The 21346-nt window shown below is 36.7% G+C and overlaps 1 protein-coding gene and 1 long non-coding RNA gene across 7 annotated transcripts in view; one reads left to right on the top strand and one right to left on the bottom strand.

Annotated features, from left to right (window-relative positions):
- The window catches only part of LOC117333832 (kin of IRRE-like protein 2), a 143957-nt gene extending 140247 nt beyond the window's left edge, over positions 1 to 3710 (top strand). For both annotated transcript variants that reach the window (XM_033893246.1, XM_033893247.1), the window contains one exon: positions 182 to 3710. In XM_033893246.1, coding sequence (XP_033749137.1) covers positions 182 to 312 — 131 coding nt within the window. In that variant the 3' untranslated portion in view covers positions 313 to 3710. The remainder of the gene's footprint in view (positions 1 to 181) is intronic.
- A 571-nt stretch (positions 3711 to 4281) lies between these two features.
- Positions 4282 to 21346, bottom strand: part of LOC117333833 — a 34314-nt gene continuing 17249 nt past the window's right edge. For all 5 annotated transcript variants that reach the window (XR_004534015.1, XR_004534014.1, XR_004534011.1 and 2 more), the window contains 4 exons: positions 20142 to 20212; positions 18646 to 18794; positions 16304 to 16388; positions 4282 to 6853 (listed from right to left, as the gene is read on the bottom strand). This is a non-coding gene — a long non-coding RNA (uncharacterized LOC117333833). The remainder of the gene's footprint in view (positions 6854 to 16303; positions 16389 to 18645; positions 18795 to 20141; positions 20213 to 21346) is intronic.

The raw sequence follows: 21346 nt of genomic DNA, 5'->3' as shown, positions 1-21346 counted from the left end.
GATAAGGAGGGTTCTATTGCAAAACAAAAATACGTACACAATGCCAACATTTGGACAGTGAAACACCTTGTAAAAAAACAACAATGAATTGTTTGATTTATATTTTACAATTGAAATGTTACATAAAAATGCTTTAATCGACAGATAGGAATGATTGAGGTTTACTGTTTTCTTCTTACAGACAACCCCACGGATTCCGTTCTCCTGACTGCAGCCAAACAAGAGCCATCGGATAGTCACAACGGAGGCACTGCGATATCATTACAAAAACGCTTAGTCATGTTAACAATAGTTCTGTGGATTTGGACGTAAAATAATGAATTTTTGTTTGACAAGAAAGGCACAAATTAATATTCTTCGTTGAACATATAACATCTCGTATCCAGAAATGTTAACACTGTGTCTGTTACTATAAAGGGAATATACGTGTATGGGAAACTGGTGAATGTGAAATGGCGGGGACGTGTGTGCCTGTAGTATACAGATATGAACGTTTCGTAACTAGTCCGTCTTCTACTATACCTTTGTAGCGCAGCTTATCCAGCATATCAGACGATGCACGTGCAATTTGGTCGGAGATGGACTTCAAAGAAATGCATTGTTGACTGATATAAAACGCCAAGGGAAGAACACGGAGCGCGGTAGTTTATAGAGACGAGATTCAGATTTAGTTCTTATAAACGTTGTTCAACAGTTATTCTGATACCACAAAACGCCAACATTTCTCGAGTAACGACGGGTTCGCCAATATGCTGGAGAATGACCATAGACCATTGTCGTTATTTATCGAATATGGCAATCCCAATGCTCGTGTGAGACATTAAAGTCAAAGTTTAGGTTTATCTTCGGTTAACGTGACAGTCCCAGGATATCGTCGACAACATTGTCTAATATGATAGTTTCAACATTAGGTATCGGAGGACGACGTATCGTCGAATCAGAAATCCGCTCGAGTTTCAGTATTGCTCTAAGAAAGATAACTCGCACTTGATGTCGCAATAATAGTGGAGTCGTTTCTGACGGAATACAAGCTGGACTTTGCAGTGCTGTATTTAGGAAGCATGTGCCGCACACACAAAATAGCTGTTTAAGGGTTCTTTGTGACTTGCTGACTAAGCTAACTTCATCTTGCAGGTGAACAAGACAAATGATTTGTTTGAACATTTCTGTTGTGAATACAAAGATAATATAATAATTAAGTAAATATAATTATTTCCGTGTATTTATTTTGTAAATTGTTGATTGTTATTAGTTTAATCTAGTAACTTGCATTATGTTATATTTAAAATTGGGTGTTTAAACTTCACATTAAAATTGAAACCACGATCAACACACTCGGTACTTTGTGTATATGGACATATATATATTGTAAATATGACAGATACGTAAATATATATATATATATATGTATATGAGCTTTCATGGTACGGGTTAGCCTTGAAGTCAGTGTTCATATATATAAATGATACAAAATGTATGGTCTATTTATATAGTGACTTGTTTGCACGTGGAATGTGACGTCATAATAATATCTATCGGTTATCTCCCTTCCTGGACTACATAAGATGGTGTTATTCATGAACGTTGTAAAAATATCGTCACAGATTATGTAAACAAAGATTTAAGTACGAGATATGTTCTTCCTTTCATCCGTCCTTCATATTCCTTTTAATTATCTTTATCTATGACCAACCTGCGATGTTTTAAGTTAAAATATCAGCAATATTTATCCGTAAATATCGTGCAAATATATATCATCATATATACATCATATGCACGTGACGTAGCGCATGCACACACTTCGTTTACTGTCGCTATTATAGTTCATGAAGGGAGACAACCATCATATCACATAGGAATTAAGGAATCATATTTTTTCAGGTTTTTGTCATTATGTGTCAGTTTTTTGTGTGGATACGAATCATTTTGTACATTCCATTCAAGAATAGTAATTAAGGAGAGGGGTGTGGTCTGCTGTCGATCACCCTTAAAACGGGTCGTTTTTTTTGTTTTTTTGTTTTTGTATTTTTTTTTCGCTTGTTGATATTTCACAAACAACACCCGATAAGATATTTCTGAGGTGTAGAACGTTTATAAATCAATAATATAAAACAAACTGCTAAATCTCTTTAGACACTGCAGATATGTAACTGTATAATGTAGATTTATTTCGAAGCACTGCGCTTCTCTTTCTTAGCAATATTGAATTTGTGTCTTAAGAGTGCATTTCCTGAATGTTCCTCATCAGATGACGAATGCCGAGAATAATTTAAATCGTATTTATACCGTGATTTATTTTGTTTTGTGAATAACCCTTCTACAGGCCGAATTGTTTGTATGCATGATTACTCCAAACTCTATCAGATTATAATACAGCATGACTGGTATTTTGGCGGGTTTTTATACTGTGATTTATTGTCTTATCCACATTACATTTGGCGTGTAACATTTTTCGCCTCGCGGAAATTTTGTGAGCAAAGTACACCTGAAGGTCTTGTTTTGCCATCGATGAGCAAAAACTAAAAACACACCCTGGTAAACCCTTGCATCTCAACCAAACCAAGTTTATAATTTTCGCAATTTACTATTTTTGCATTCCCGTACACACTCGCAAACATTTTCGATTCATAAAAATAACCAGTAAAACGGTTACCACTAACATAATGATGTAAGAATCAGCTATACCATCAGCATTGCGGTTGCGTTGCATACATTTTCTGTGTGTATTCATTGGTAGATTTGATGTAAGAATATACTGTATTCACAAATACCGTGGTATGTTACTAACAAACCTTTTGTAGTTATTTATTTCAATGTTTTGCTCTATGACAACCACGTAAACCGTAAATGTACATTTTGTATAAGCCTGTTCACAGCTTGTGTTTTTTATGTATTCGTTAATACCCAAATATGGTATAAAACAAACCGTAGTTAAGTTTACAAACTAAATACCCCTAGTTCTTCCGAAACAGTCAGAAAATTAAGAGCATTTCTCGATTGTAAAATTCGCCGCTAACGACAGTACGATTGAGAGCTCTTTGTGTCCACCGGAACAGAAAATGAAAGTTTCAGTGTTGTTTCAAAAATACTCTTGATGAAACAATATACTACATAGCACTGTCCTCCAGATACATTTTAATTAGAGTCCGATATAAGCGGTGGGCACATTTGTAAAGTACATTTTCCTTTTCAATTACATTTCATTACAAGATACTCTTTGCTCACTAGTTGGCATTTAAATTAGTTTCACATGTAAATTATCCGATTAGACGGAAGACTTCCAACTTTGGACCTTAAATTTAGAAGAAGGAAAATCAGTATTTTCCTTTTCATTGTTTATAATTTTTGAAATATATTGATCCAACATTGAGAAAGAGCAGCTTATATGTAGTTTTAATCTACTATTTTGTCAAAATGAGAATATAAAATTGCAATATTAAACACGTGTAGTCTCTGCTATGGAAATCCCAAGAGATCTAAAGTGTTTTCCTATGAGAAACATTTCATTTGCTTCCTATCACAACGGCCCGAATGCAGGAAGCACCATTCGCTATATAATCATTACCAGGATGTTGTACGGTTATCAGAGCCCTGGTTTACGTCAGTGTGGTTTAAACCACAATCTAATGGGACAGTCTATATTTCTGAAAGGATTCGTGAGATTGTAAATATGTATCAGTTTCCATGAAATAAAGATCATCATCATCGTCTTCACTGGTTGTAGTTTTCTTTTGTTTCGGTTGTTGCAAACCATTACTACCTATATTTCAAGGTGCTTTTGCAAAAGGTGTCGTAATCCGGAATTGGTCTGGATTCAGTTACCTGAGGATATTGTCACCGTTACCTGAGGATATTGTCACAGTTACCTGAGGATATTGTCACAGTTACCTGAGGATAATGTCACCGTTACCTGAGGATAATGTCACCGTTACCTGAGGATATTGTCACAGTTACCTGAGGATATTGTCACAGTTACCTGAGGATAATGTCACCGTTACCTGAGGATAATGTCACCGTTACCTGAGGATAATGTCACCGTTACCTGAGGATATTGTCACAGTTACCTGAGGATATTGTCACCGTTACCTGAGGATATTGTCACCGTTACCTGAGGATATTGTCACCGTTACCTGAGGATAATGTCACCGTTACCACAGGATATTGTCATCGTAAAGAGAAAAAAAATGTCCTAGTATTTCATTGTCAAATCTAGGAGAAAACAAAGTTTGAATAATCTGTGAATAATCACTTAAGGTATTTGATAAAGAAAATGAAACTGTCTGAAAAAAATCAAATCTTTATTTACATAACATATGCTGAGTCCTTATTCAATGTACTATATTCTCGCTTATTGCAACACAGGATTAAGTTTAATGGTGTATGAGCATATATTTCTATGAATGAAGTTCTGTTAATAAAATCCACTCCATATATAATCTCAATATAACAATTACTTGTCAGTGTCTGTTAGCACACTATGAAGTACATGAATCCTTAAAAGAAAAAGAATTAATATATTAGCTCAAATCATTATATCAAGTTAAAGCCATATTTGATGACCGTATTTTATATATTACGGTCACCAATGTGTACACAGTGTAGAAGACTTGCATGGCTCACAAAGATATTTGAGTTATTACAGCATATTACTCTAATTCAAGTTATGTTTCAGGTATTTTCCTTTTGAACTGGCTCTCCAAACAATGATTCAAACTGTAGGTGGACTAAACTCCTGTCATTCATGAAAAAGAAAAAGTATTTTTAAGTTTTGTTTTTCTGTATTTCCCCTATTGGGGCCCCTTTTCTCCTATCCCAAAGGTGTCATATCCTGTTTTTATGCAATATACAACATTGACAGATAATTCTCCAGACCAAATTTATCAAAATCCATTTAGTTGTTCATAACTAATAGTGATTTAAATTTTTTTACCTCAATTTCCCCTATTGGGGCCCGCCCTTAGCAAAGCTACACAATCCAATTATACAACCTTTGCCCAATAATAATCCAGACCAAATTTCATCAAAATCCATTCAGGTGTTCAAGACAAGTTGGGTTTAAAAAGTTAACCTCAATTTCCCATATTGGGCTCTACACTTCTCATTGCATATGCTCACAGGACCTTCAGGCCAGGTAACCTAGAGGCTCATGGGCATCGACTGTCACCTGAGTTTCGAAATATTTTAGTTAATCTAATTTACCCTTTTTGGCCTGACTCATCAGTCCTAGGGGTCAGTCAGGGCCAACATGTATGTATCATTAAGTTGTTTTTTTTAATCTACCTTATTAGTGTCTGGAAAAGAAGATTTTTGAAATTTCAGTCATATTTGACCTTTTTTGGCTCCGACCATCAGCACCTGAGGGTCAGTCAGGGCCAATATATGCATACCATCAAACTGGCATCTCATGCTAACAATGTTTATCAAGTTAGAATGAAATCCAATAGAAATCGCACAAATAATAGTTTAAAATGTGATTTCCCTATATAAACTATTGTAAAGTTTACCCCTCCCCAGGGGTAAACGCGAGACCCCAGGGTCATGAAATTCACAATTTTGGTAAAGCACCTTAAGACCGTTCCATTTATAAAGAGTATTTGATTCCATCATATCTGAGAGTAAGGAAGAAGATTTTTTGAAGTTTTAGTCAATTTGACCCTGACTTTGGCTACGCACCTAGGGCCCCTGGCAGGTAGGGACCATATAATTAACAATGTTGATTGACCTTCTGCCAAATTTCATTGAATTTGGTTCAGCGGTTTTGGAAAAGAAGTTGAAAATGTAAACTGTTTACTGACGCACGATGGAAGACGATGGACAAAAGGTGATTCAAATCACAGGTGCTTGCATAGAAAATGTGATTTTCATTTTTTTTTTATTTGACAGTGGTATGTGTAATCTGAATTATACAGTACACTTGACAGTGGTATGTGTAATCTGAATTACACAGTACACTTACCACTGATATCATTTTTTTTAAATTCTCATTTTCTATGCAAGCGCCTGTGATTCAAATAGGTTACTTGTGACTTCGTCTCAGGTGACCTAAAAATTGTTTACAATATTATTACAAAGGGTAGTAAGTTATTTAAGCAATGAACAGTGGTTTTAATATTGTTATAGTCGATATGTCAGCAAGATGTATGTTAGGCAAATGGCATGGAACCCGTTAGGGTTCCCATGCTACATTTGCCCACATTCATCTTGCTGCCATATTGACTATAACAACATTAAAACCACTGTTCAATACTTATATTTACATTTTCTTACCATTTCGTCAACTTTGAAAAAAAGTAAACCAACACTAAAAAAAACGCCATTTTTAAGGTCACTGGGTGTTATAACCCGAGGCACTGGGTGTTATAAGCGTAAGGTGGCAAGTGCCTCTTAGCATAGTGTCAATGGGGAAATGTGGAGCAAATGTAAATATTGTTGAATAATTCCCATTTTCAAACTCATCCGAGATCTTGTCAATACATGACTGCATATATACAAAATTTCAATAAATTTGGTTGATTCTGAATGACATTAGTTTACATTGGTCCTCTGGACCAGGTGAGCTAAAATTCTTCAACTGCCTCATCTTCATCATCTTGGCCATTATTTCCTTCATCTTTTTCCTTGGTTGTTTTCAAAATCAGCTCCTTTACAAGTTTATGCTGAATGCTCCCTATAGACTTAGTACCAGCATCGTTTTTAGAAGCCATGCCATCGTCTTCTTTTAACACACTGTTAGCCTGGGTAAGGAGAGAGAGGATATTCATCTCCTTCTTCTCCGCCTCAAATTTGTCAACAGCTTTTTTAAAAGAATCAAGCAGCCAGCCACCAATTCAGTTACTAGATTTACTATAATATCCTGAAAAATGACAATAAAATATATCTATATAAGTATAGCCTTTTGATAGTGTCAATACGAAGTTGTATAAAAATCAGCTATGTCACACCTGTGTAAAAAGATAAAGAAAAATCATTAACCAAGATCACTGATTGTCAGTCACTTGGCTGATCTGATCATGAATTCAAATGAATCTCCACAAAAACCATGACCTGAATGAATTAACACTTAATTGCCAAGTGCACCTATTTTTTTTTATGTCAACACAAGTGTTACAGAAAACATCCACTATGAGTAAACCAATCAAGCCACACATCAATACAATGTATACGATATGTTCACAATTTACACAGTGAACCTAAACTTTTATTCATATACATGAATTAAACTACATTAGCAGCGTTTACTTCCTACCTTTTGATATCATTTAGCAACAGGAACAAGAGGCCCAATGGGCCTGTATCGCTCACCTGGCTCTACAGCAACTTTGAAGTTGATTGAGTTCATTTCTACAGATACTATGCTGATTATCATAGTAAGCTAGGTTTATTCATACTAATAAATTTTCTAGTCCTTCATTCCAGCATTTTATTGGCCTAATATCTGGTCTAGGAGGCTCTTGGCTATCGCAAAATTATTGTTTACAGATTTAAGCCGATTTCACCCCTGTGATCTTAAATGTAGGTCAAGGGTCATTCATTTGAACAAACTTTGTAGCCCTTCACCCCAGCATGCTACAGGCCCAATATCAAGTCCCTGGGCCTCTTGGTTATTAAGAAGAAGTCATTTGAAGAATATAGCCTATTTGACCCATGTGACCTTGAATGAAGGTCAACATCATTTATTTGAACAAACTTTGTAGCCCTTCACTCCAGCATGCTACAGGTCCAATATCAAGTCCCTGGGCCTCTTGGTTATTGCGAAGAAGTTGTTTGAAGATTATAGCCTATTTGACCCATGTGACCTTTAATGAAGGTCAAGGTCATTTATTTGAACAAACTTTGTAGCCCTTCACCCAAGCATGCTACAGGACCAATATCAAGTCACTGGGCCTCTTGGTTATTGAGAAGAAGTTGTTTGAAGATTATAGCCTATTTGACAAATGTGACCTTGAATGAAGGTCAAGGTCATTTATTTGAACAAACTTTGTAGCCCTTCACCCTAGCATGCTACAGGCCCAATATCAAGTCACTGGGCCTCTTGGTTATTGAGAAGAAGTCGTTTGAAGATTATAGCCTATTTGACCAATGTGACCTTGAATGAATGTCAAGGTCATTTATTTGAACAAACTTTGTAGCCCCTCACCCCAGCATGCTACAGCATCAATATCAAGTCGCTGGGCCTCTTGGTTATTGAGAAGAAGTCGTTTGAAGATTATAGCCTATTTGACAAATGTGACCTTGAATGAAGGTCAAGGTCATTTATTTGAACAAACTTAGTAGCCCTTCACACCAGCATGCTACAGGCCCAATATCAAGTCCCTGGTCCTCTTGGTTATTGAGAAGAAGTCGTTTGAAGATCATAGCCTATTTGACCCATGTGACCTTGAATGAAGGTCAAGGTCATCTATTTGAACAAACTTAGTAGCCCTTCACCCCAGCATGCTACAGGCCCAATATCAAGTCCCTGGGCCTCTTGGTTATTGAGAAGAAGTCGTTTGAAGATTATAGCCTATTTGACAAATGTGACCTTGAATGAAGGTCAATGTCATTTATTTGAACAAACTTAGTAGCCCTTCACCCCAGCATGCTACAGGCCCAATGTCAAGTCCCTGGGCCTCTTGGTTATTGAGAAGAAGTCGTTTGAAGATTATAGCCTATTTGACCAATGTGACCTTGAATGAAGGTCAAGGTCATTTATTTGAACAAACTTTGTAGCCCTTCACCCCAGCATGCTACAGGCCCAATATCAAGTCCCTGGGCCTCTTGGTTATTGAGAAGAAGTCGTTTGAAGATTATAGCCTATTTGACCCATGTGACCTTGAATGAAGGTCAATGTCATTTATTTGAACAAACTTGGTAGCCCTTCACCCCAGCATGCTACAGGCCCAATATGAAGTTCCTGGGCCTCCTGGCTATTGAGAAGAAGTTGTTTAAATGAAAAAGTTGACGCCGGACGGCCGGACGGCCGGCCGGCCGGACGACGGACGCCGCACCATGGCATAAGCTCACTTGCCCTTCGGGCAGGTGAGCTAAAAACCATATACAGTATAGATAGGTGGGACATACATACAGTATGGACAGGTGTGACATACATACAGTATATATACAGTATGGACAGGTGTGACATACATACAGTATAGACAGGTGTGGCATACATACAGTATGGACAGGTGTGACATACATACAGTATATATACAGTATAGATAGGTGGGACATACATACAGTATGGATAGGTGGGACATACATACAGTATATATACAGTATGGACAGGTGTGACATACATACAGTATATATACAGTATGGACAGGTGTGACATACATACAGTATAGATAGGTGGGACATACATACAGTATGGACAGGTGTGACATACCTACAGTATATATACAGTATGGACAGGTGTGACATACATACAGTATATATACAGTATAGATAGGTGGGACATACATAGAGTATGGACAGGTGTGACATACCTACAGTATATATACAGTATGGACAGGTGTGACATACATACAGTATATATACAGTATAGATAGGTGGGACATACATACAGTATGGACAGGTGTGACATACATACAGTATATATACAGTATGGACAGGTGTGACATACATACAGTATATATACAGTATGGACATGTGTGACATACATACAGTATATATACAGTATGGACAGGTGTGACATACATAGAGTATATATACAGTATGGACAGGTGTGACATACATACAGTATATATAGAGTATGGACAGGTGTGACATACATACATTATATATAGAGTATGGACAGGTGTGACATACATACAGTATAGATAGGTGTGACATACATACAGTATAGATAGGTGGGACATACATACAGTATATATACAGTATGGACAGGTGTGACATACATACAGTATGGACAGGTGTGACATACATACAATATAGACAGGTGTGACATACATACAGTATATATACAGTATGGACAGGTGTGACATACATACAGTATAGTTAGGTGGGACATACATACAGTATATATACAGTATGGACAGGTGTGACATACATACAGTATATATACAGTATGGACAGGTGTGACATACATACAGTATAGATAGGTGGGACATACATACAGTATAGATAGGTGGGACATACATACAGTATATATACAGTATAGATAGTTGGGACATACATACAGTATATATACAGTATGGACAGGTGTGACATACATACAGTATAGACAGGTGTGACATACATACAGTATAGATAGGTGGGACATACATACAGTATATATACAGTATGGACAGGTGTGACATACATACAGTATAGACAGGTGTGACATACATACAGTATAGATAGGTGGGACATACATACAGTATATATACAGTATAGATAGGTGGGACATACATACAGTATGGACAGGTGTGACATACATACAATATAGACAGGTGTGACATACATACAGTATAGATAGGTAGGACATACATACAGTATGGACAGGTGTGACATACATACAGTATACAGGTTTGATATACTTACAGTGTACAGGTGTGATATATGCACAGTATACAGGTGTGACATACACACAGTATACAGGTGACATACACACAGTATACAGGTGACATACACACAGTATACAGGTGTGACATGCACACAGTATGGACAGGTGTGACATACATACAGTATATATACAGTATGGACAGGTGTGACATACATACAGTATATATACAGTATGGACAGGTGTGACATACATACAGTATATATACAGTATGGACAGGTGTGACATACATACAGTATATATACAGTATGGACAGGTGTGACATACATACAGTATATATACAGTATGGACAGGTGTGACATACATACAGTATATATGCAGTATGGACAGGTGTGACATACATACAGTATATATACAGTATGGACAGGTGTGACATACATACAGTATAGATAGGTGTGACATACATACAGTATAGATAGGTGGGACATACATACAGTATATATACAGTATGGACAGGTGTGACATACATACAGTATGGACAGGTGTGACATACATACAATATAGACAGGTGTGACATACATACAGTATATATACAGTATGGACAGGTGTGACATACATACAGTATAGTTAGGTGGGACATACATACAGTATATATACAGTATGGACAGGTGTGACATACATACAGTATATATACAGTATGGACAGGTGTGACATACATACAGTATAGATAGGTGGGACATACATACAGTATAGAGAGGTGGGACATACATACAGTATATATACAGTATAAATAGTTGGGACATACATACAGTATATATACAGTATGGACAGGTGTGACATACATACAGTATAGACAGGTGTGACATACATACAGTATAGGTGTGACATACATACAGTATAGATAGGTGGGACATACATACAGTATATATACAGTATGGACAGGTGTAACATACATACAGTATAGACAGGTGTGACATACATACAGTATAGATAGGTGGGACATACATACAGTATATATACAGTATAGATAGGTGGGACATACATACAGTATGGACAGGTGTGACATACATACAATATAGACAGGTGTGACATACATACAGTATAGATAGGTAGGACATACATACAGTATGGACAGGTGTGACATACATACAGTATACAGGTTTGATATACTTACAGTGTACAGGTGTGATATATGCACAGTATACAGGTGTGACATACACACAGTATACAGGTGACATACACACAGTATACAGGTGTGACATACACACAGTATACAGGTGTGATATACACACAGTATACAGGTGTGACATGCACACAGTATACAGACATACACATAGTATACAGATATACACATAGTATACAGGTGTGACATACACACAGTATACAGGTGTGACATACACACAGTATACAGGTGTGACATACACACAGTAAACAGACATACACACAGTATACAGACATACACACAGTATACAGGTGTGACATACACACAGTATACAGGTGTGACATACACACAGTAAACAGACATACACACAGTATACAGGTGTGACATACACACAGTATACAGACATACACATAGTATACAGGTGTGACATACACACAGTATACAGGTGTGACATACACACAGTATACAGACATACACACAGTAAACAGACATACACACAGTATACAGACATACACACAGTATACAGGTGTGACATACACAGTATACAGGTGTGACATACACACAGTAAACAGACATACACACAGTATACAGACATACACACAGTATACAGGTGTGACATACACACAGTATACAGGTGTGACATACACACAGTAAACAGACATACACACAGTATACAGGTGTGACATACACACAGTATACAGGTGTGACATACACACAGTAAACAGACATACACACAGTATACAGGTGTGACATACACACAGTATACAGACATACACATAGTATACAGGTGTGACATACACACAGTATACAGACATACACATAGTATACAAGTGTGACATACACACAGTATACAGACATACACACAGTATACAGGTGACATACACACAGTATACAGGTGTGACATACACACAGTATACAGGTGTGATATACACACAGTATACAGGTGTGACATGCACACAGAATACAGACATACACATAGTATACAGACATACACATAGTATACAGACATACACATAGTATACAGGTGTGACATACCCACAGTATACAGGTGTGACATACACACAGTAAACAGACATACACACAGTAAACAGACATACACACAGTATACATACATACACACAGTATACAGGTGTGACATACACACAGTATACAGGTGTGACATACACACAGTAAACAGACATACACACAGTATACAGACATACACACAGTATACAGGTGTGACATACACACAGTATACAGGTGTGACATACACACAGTAAACAGACATACACACAGTATACAGACATACACACACTATACATGTGTGACATACACACAGTATACAGGTGTGACATACATACAGTAAACAGACATACACACAGTATACAGGTGGGACATACACACAGTATACAGACATACACATAGTATACAGGTGTGACATACACACAGTATACAGACATACACATAGTATACAAGTGTGACATACACACAGTATACAGACATACACACAGTATACAGGTGACATACACACAGTATACAGGTGTGACATACACACAGTATACAGGTGTGATATACACACAGTATACAGGTGTGACATGCACACAGTATACAGACATACACATAGTATACAGACATACACACAGTATACAGACATACACATAGTATACAGACATACACATAGTATACAGGTGTGACATACACACAGTATACAGGTGTGACATACACACAGTAAACAGACATACACACAGTAAACAGACATACACACAGTATACAGGTGTGACATACACACAGTATACAGGTGTGACATACACACAGTAAACAGACATACACACAGTATACAGACATACACATAGTATACAGACATACACATAGAATACAGGTGTGACATACACACAGTATACAGGTGTGACATACACACAGTATACAGGTGTGACATACACACAGTATACAGGTGTGACATACACATAGTATACAGGTGTGACATACACATAGTATACAGGTGTGACATACACACAGTATACAGACATACACATAGTATACAGACATACACATAGTATACAGACATACACATAGTATACAGACATACACATAGTATACAGGTGTGACATACAGACAGTATACAGGTGTGACATACACACAGTATACAGACATACACATAGTATACAGACATACACATAGTATACAGACATACACATAGTAAACAGACATACACACAGTATACAGGTGTGACATACACACAGTATACAGACATACACACAGTATACAGGTGTGACATACACACAGTAAACAGACATACACATACATGTAGTATACAGGTGTTACATACACACAGTATACAGACATACACACAGTATACAGGTGTGACATACACACAGTATACAGGTGTGACATACACACAGTATACAGGTGTGACATACATACAGTATACAGGTGTGACATACACACAGTAAACAGACATACACACAGTAAACAGACATACACACAGTATACAGACATACACACAGTATACATACATACACACAGTATACAGGTGTGACATACACACAGTATACAGGTGTGACATACACACAGTAAACAGACATACACACAGTATACAGACATACACATAGTATACAGGTGTGACATACACACAGTATACAGGTGTGACATACACAGTATACAGGTGTGACATACACATAGTATACAGGTGTGACATACACATAGTATACAGGTGTGACATACACACAGTAAACAGACATACAAACAGTATACAGACATACACATAGTATACAGACATACACATAGTATACAGACATACACATAGTATACAGGTGTGACATACAGACAGTATACAGGTGTGACATACACACAGTATACAGACATACACATAGTATACAGACATACACATAGTATACAGACATACACATAGTAAACAGACATACACAGAGTATACAGGTGTGACATACACACAGTATACAGACATACACACAGTATACAGGTGTGACATACACACAGTATACAGACATACACACAGTATACCGGTGTGACATACACACAGTATACAGACATACACATAGTATACAGGTGTGACATACACACAGTATACAGGTGTGACATACACACAGTAAACAGACATACACACAGTAAACAGACATACACACAGTATACAGACATACACACAGTATACATACATACACACAGTATACAGGTGTGACATACACACAGTATACAGGTGTGACATACACACAGTAAACAGACATACACACAGTATACAGACATACACATAGTATACAGGTGTGACATACACACAGTATACAGGTGTGACATACACAGTATACAGGTGTGACATACACATAGTATACAGGTGTGACATACACATAGTATACAGGTGTGACATACACACAGTAAACAGACATACACACAGTATACAGACATACACATAGTATACAGACATACACATAGTATACAGACATACACATAGTATACAGGTGTGACATACAGACAGTATACAGGTGTGACATACACACAGTATACAGACATACACATAGTATACAGACATACACATAGTATACAGACATACACATAGTAAACAGACATACACAGAGTATACAGGTGTGACATACACACAGTATACAGACATACACACAGTATACAGGTGTGACATACACACAGTATACAGACATACACACAGTATACAGGTGTGACATACACACAGTATATAGGTGTGACATACACACAGTATACAGGTGTGACATACATACAGTATACAGGTGTGACATACACACAGTATACAGGTGTGACATACACACAGTAAACAGACATACACATAGTATACCGGTGTGACATACACACAGTATACACTACAGGTGTGACATACACACAGTATACAGGTGTGACATACACACAGTATACAGGTGTGACATACACACAGTAAACAGACATACACACAGTATACAGGTGTGACATACACACAGTATACAGGTGTGACATACACATAGTATACAGACATACACACAGTAAACAGACATACACATAGTATACAGGTGTGACATACACACAGTATACAGACATACACATAGTATACAGGTGTGACATACACACAGTATACAGACATACACACAGTAAACAGACATACACACAGTATACAGGTGTGACATACACACAGTAAACAGACATACACACAGTATACAGACATACACACAGTATACAGACATACACACAGTATACAGGAGTGACATACACACAGTATACAGGTGTGACATACACACAGTAAACAGACATACACACAGTATACAGGTGTGACATACACACAGTAAACAGACATACACACAGTATACAGGTGTGACATACACACAGTATACAGACATACACACAGTAAACAGACATACACACAGTATACAGACATACACACAGTATACATGTGTGATATACACACAGTATACAGGTGACATACACACAGTATACAGACATACACACAGTATACAGGTGTGACATACACACAGTATACAGGTGTGACATACACACAGTATACAGGTGTGACATACATAATAAGCCTCTCTATGCAAGCCAGTAGACATGTTTTGTATGACCAAAAAGTTGCTGAGCAAACAATATCAATCACATTTTGATTGGCTCGGAGGCTTTTGCTGTGACATATTCCAGGGGTGTAGATAAGTGTAAAGTATTGTGGCTGCATTCATCAGAGACAAATGCGTCATATTTACCTTCTGCACTTGAAAATGCCACAACACTATGAAGAGGACACATTTCCATCGCAACAAAGTCGTCATATGATGACTGAACTTCATCCTGTGGAGAAGTATGAACAACAGTACGTACATTAAACAAACAGCATTCCTTTGGTTTATTCAAGTGGCATGGGGCATGTCTATTTTGCAACAAATTTATTTTTGAAACAAATTAATTCAAAAATCCAAACAGATTCTAATAAAATGCATAAAATCCATCTTTCAAGTTATATACATGTATATGACATTATTCTTTAAATACAGGCATGTAAGCATCACTATGATTCAATATTTATCTTCCTTGTTGTATGTATTTAAATGATCAAGTATTAAACAATATTGAAACAATTGTAATATTATTTTTAAAATAAATCATACCCTTTGACCATGGATTTAAAACACATTCTCTAAGTCTACAACAAGTAATAATGAAATAGAGTAACACACTGTCAGGCTGCGCTGAGTGACTGCAAGCCTGAATTTTCTTCAGAGCAAATTGCTAATCTTTTCAACTCAGCTGGAACCCAAGTCCAAATTTTCTGATTATATTGCTATGCAAATTTGTCTGAACTTCTTACATACAGAAAATGAGCAATTTTCTGACCCACCCTCAGGTTGCTATTCGATCAATATTTTCCTGGTTCTCTTCAACCTGACATAAAAGGAATAATTATCAATTGAAAAACCATTACCGTAAATTGATTATTTGTGTTGTTGAAGTGACCATTTTGTACCACTTCCCTGGAAATATGCTCCTTCTTTATTTTTGTAGGCTCAGCAGTCTTTTATCATATAGTAAGCAAACAGTGTTTCACAAATTAAGCCCTCCCCAAACTTTCATACAATATGAACCATTAGAAGATTTGAGGATGAGTACATAGTACTATCTTTCAGCAATCACTGGTATTGGATGAACAGACCTTACTGAACCCAGAAATTCAAAGCCATGATATACATTATCTTAAGACATTTCATTCACACCACACTTGCTTTTTTTGTTGGCCACAAAGTCTTACACAGTTATTGTATGCCCTAAAGTCTGTGATGCACAAGGTAAGCAAAAAAAATTAAAGTGTCAAGGCCACTAATAGGTGCTGTGCATGATATAGAATATATCACTATAGAATAATTCAAAACATGCAACCTCATATTGCTATCGGAATCTCTGTTGCGGAAAACAAGCTAACGTTAAGTTTCGCCTCATAATTACTTCAACCAAATCAACCAGCACAGCAATTTTATTGTGGCCTATTTCTCGGAAATGAGGAACTAATCGTAAGTATTCTTCTTTCATTTTGAGTATTGAATATGAAAACAATCGCAGATTTCACTAATCGATTTCCAATTGGAAAATCTGAGACAAAAAACAATATTCGATGGATGAGGGCCATTTTTATCAACCCAAGGTCTTGAGGTGACTTTCCAATGTTCCATCAACTAGAGTGTATAAGAGTTACCTCCCCTCGCACAAACCAGGAAGCAAGCGTAATAATTTGCACAGAAAATACTCAAAACAGTTCAGAATACTCGTCGATAAAACAGGTCAATGTGTACGATTTAAGCTGTTTGTCAGAAATGTCTATACTTTATTTAAACTCAACAAATGTCTTCAAACATATAAAAGCGTGAATCATATTACTGAATCACAAACAAATACTTCACATAGTGAAATCATTGTAGAGAGAGTTTTAAGCTTTTTTTGGGAAAAAATATTTCCGGTCCCATCCTGGACTCATCAGGATTTATCATTAAACAAGGAACATTTTGATTCCCCCGAGAGTTCTGAATTAATTTGTTATAGCAAAATTTGGCAATGACCAAGTTAATGTTTCACAACACCTAAAAATAACAATTGACCTTTCATTAACTGACTCATTGATTAATTTCTTCATAATGACTAAACAATTAAAATAAAATGTTCAATACTGACCCAGCGACCTTGATCTGACATCATGACCTTGTGCTTTGGTTGGTTGACTCTTGTTTAATTCTGAACAACTTTTGCCTCATCATGTCATGACAAAATATTTTTCAGTGAAATGGTACAAAATCTGACCTTGATATTTGATGTGAAGACTTTTACCTCTGACCAAATGACCCTAAATTGTTTAATTCTGACCAACTCTGCTTCATTATGTCATAACATAATGTTCATCAGTGAAATGATTTGACACTGACCTTAGACAGAGCAACTTTCACCTCTGATTATGGATGACAACAGACCACAAATGCAGGGCATTAACTTAATTAGCCCAAAACATATAGTGGATATATGACAATATACATAGCGTATAGTTTGGTACACATCATAAACAGACCTGTGATGATGATGGTGTGTTTGGAGAAGAATCTGTTAGGCCCCCTTGTTTAGGTCCCATATTCCCTGTCGACTTGTCTGAATTATCTTGGTTTTGTTCCGAATCTGTTAGTTCGGTCAAGCTCATTGATACTATGCCACTGTCAGTTTCTTCAACGAAAAAGCAAGTAGGTAAAATTGATCCTTTCTGTGAATGTTATATAAATAGTTGGCATTATCAGTATTGCATAAATTCTTACTTTCTTTTTAAGCCAATATTTGTAACATAAAAAGGCCATATATATTGTTCTTTCTTTTGTGGTTTGGAACATAAGAATTATTTTGTGGGTACAACTTTCATAGAAAGCTCAAGCAACAATAATGTAACAATAACACATACAATATATGTTGTATTGATATCCGTAGTTCTACCACAAAAACAATGAAAGTTTATACACAAGGAATGTTTAATGTTATACAGTATACCCTACAGAATGACTTTAGGTAAATATGAATATTTATGTCAATATGGTTGGTATTTGAGAAAATGTGGCTTATCATAAGCAAGAGGCCCATGGGCCTTAATGGTCATGCGCCTGGGTTTGATATATTTTGGCAGACTTGTTTCCGTGACCTTCAATTTGAGGACCAATTGTTCACTCCAGCATGCTACAGGCCAAACATCAGGATTAATTGTATTGCTTCTCAAGAGGAAAAAGGCGTTTAAAAGATTTAAGTATATTTCTTCCCTGTGACCTTAACTGAACATCAAGGTCATTGATTCAACAATTATGATAGACTTTCATCCTTGTATGCTACAGGTACTATATCAGGTCTCTGGACCTCTTGCTTAATTAGGAGAGTTCTAATGCGAATTATTTACGAATGGACAACACACAAGGGACAACAGTTGGCAGACAAAAGGCCATTAGAATAGGTCATTTGAAACTTTGCCTTACCAGGGAAATTGCTTGTTTGGTTCTATCTTTGATAAACCTGCAGTCCTCCAGTTGGGTAAATATTTCACTGGAATATAGCCCTTAGTTATTGGATTAGATGTGAACCAATGCCCAACACTACATTAACACACCAGTTATTGCGGTGTGGGTTAATCAAATACCCTGGTGAACAGCCAGGGTAATGTTGAGGCAAAGTTTCCTTATAGTAGCTTGTGAATACCTAACTGATCATAACACAAAAAGGCATTCCGAGTTACTTTCCTTCATTAAACTATATATCATAACAATAATCTTAATAGCTTAATGTGGCCAAAAATGTCCAGTATCAAAGCACCACAGGGTCAAATGTCTTGCCCATGGACAACACCTTGAAGGATGTCCAATGCCTAAGCTTCAAGAGAAGTCATTTGAATACATACTAATAAATTTACCTTAAAGACTTCAGGTTGCACCACTTGTTTAAGTATAAGCGTCCAATAATTTTATTTTGGTTCACTTTGGCTTACAATTTTTATCACAGGAAATATTTCATTTGTAAAGGAAGAGTTAATAATCCTACCTGGACTGGGTTCTAGTGTCCTAGTCTGATAAAAATCCACACCACGGTCCTCTTTAATCTCCTCTGCAAGCCTGGCAGAAGAATGACAATAATACATGTATCAAACACACCCCTATATTTGTTAGATATCAGCAGAAATTCCTGCTATATACTGTCAGCCAATCTTAAGACCAGCTATATCAAACATTTTCATCAAAACCATGAATGCACTGATCCTGTAGTAGTGGTCACTCTTATCATAATCACATACATAATTATGTTAGCTGTGTAGTTCCATTGTATGAAGCAAAATTTTAGGATCTGAGCACAATCTAGCTATGAAATACCAGCTGCATCCCTTAAGATCTTCTATATATAGGCATAATATCATGATTGTCCTTCATCCCAACAATTTACAAACATAGCATGACCTTCCCCTACATCCCAACAATTTACAAACATAGCATGACTTTCCCCTACATCACATCAACCTATAGGTATACATCATGGTTGCCCTTCATCCCAGTATAATTATTGGACTTAATTGTGCTGTTTAGGAGAAACCAGTAGATCACATCAATAAAGACAAGGAAACCAGTTACTATAGTTTGTTGCTATTGACATAGGGTATGGTCAGGTCGCACAGTGGTAACACACCTGCTTTTCACCTAGGCAGCCAGGGTTTGATTCCTTGATTGGACGTGGAAAGGCATAGGGTCACCTGCCTGACCACGTGGGTTTTGCCCGTGTACTCTGGTTTCCTCCCACAGTAAGACCCCTTGCATGCTTCCATCCCAGCCAATAAGAGTGATTGACATAAGTCGATACAACTGTATCTTGTTTCGCATTTGATGTAAAGTTTACAATCATGTACCCTTTTAAGTTCAATTAATAATGAATGTAATGCATATGTTACAATTAACACAAATAAAAGATATAATTCACAAATACAGACCAGAGCATACATATGTATAATTAACACGAGTGATGATAGTTTCAGTTTAATTAGATTGATATGGAAACAGTAAAGATAAGGACATAATTAGGCCTTCAGGTTACGGAGGATAACCTTTAGAGAAATGTAAATATTCATTTCTGGATAGGGTCAAGAAGAAGTCGTCAATATGTACAAGAATATTGTAGTACATATCATAACACGTTGTGCTATATTCACCTAAGTATAGTGGAAAAGGGGAGGTAATAGTGTAATGAAGGTGAGGATGTGG

This window comes from Pecten maximus, chromosome 9 (assembly GCF_902652985.1).
Source record: "Pecten maximus chromosome 9, xPecMax1.1, whole genome shotgun sequence".
NCBI classification, from domain to species: Eukaryota; Metazoa; Mollusca; class Bivalvia; order Pectinida; family Pectinidae; genus Pecten; species Pecten maximus.
This window is presented reverse-complemented; position numbering and strand designations above follow the sequence as displayed.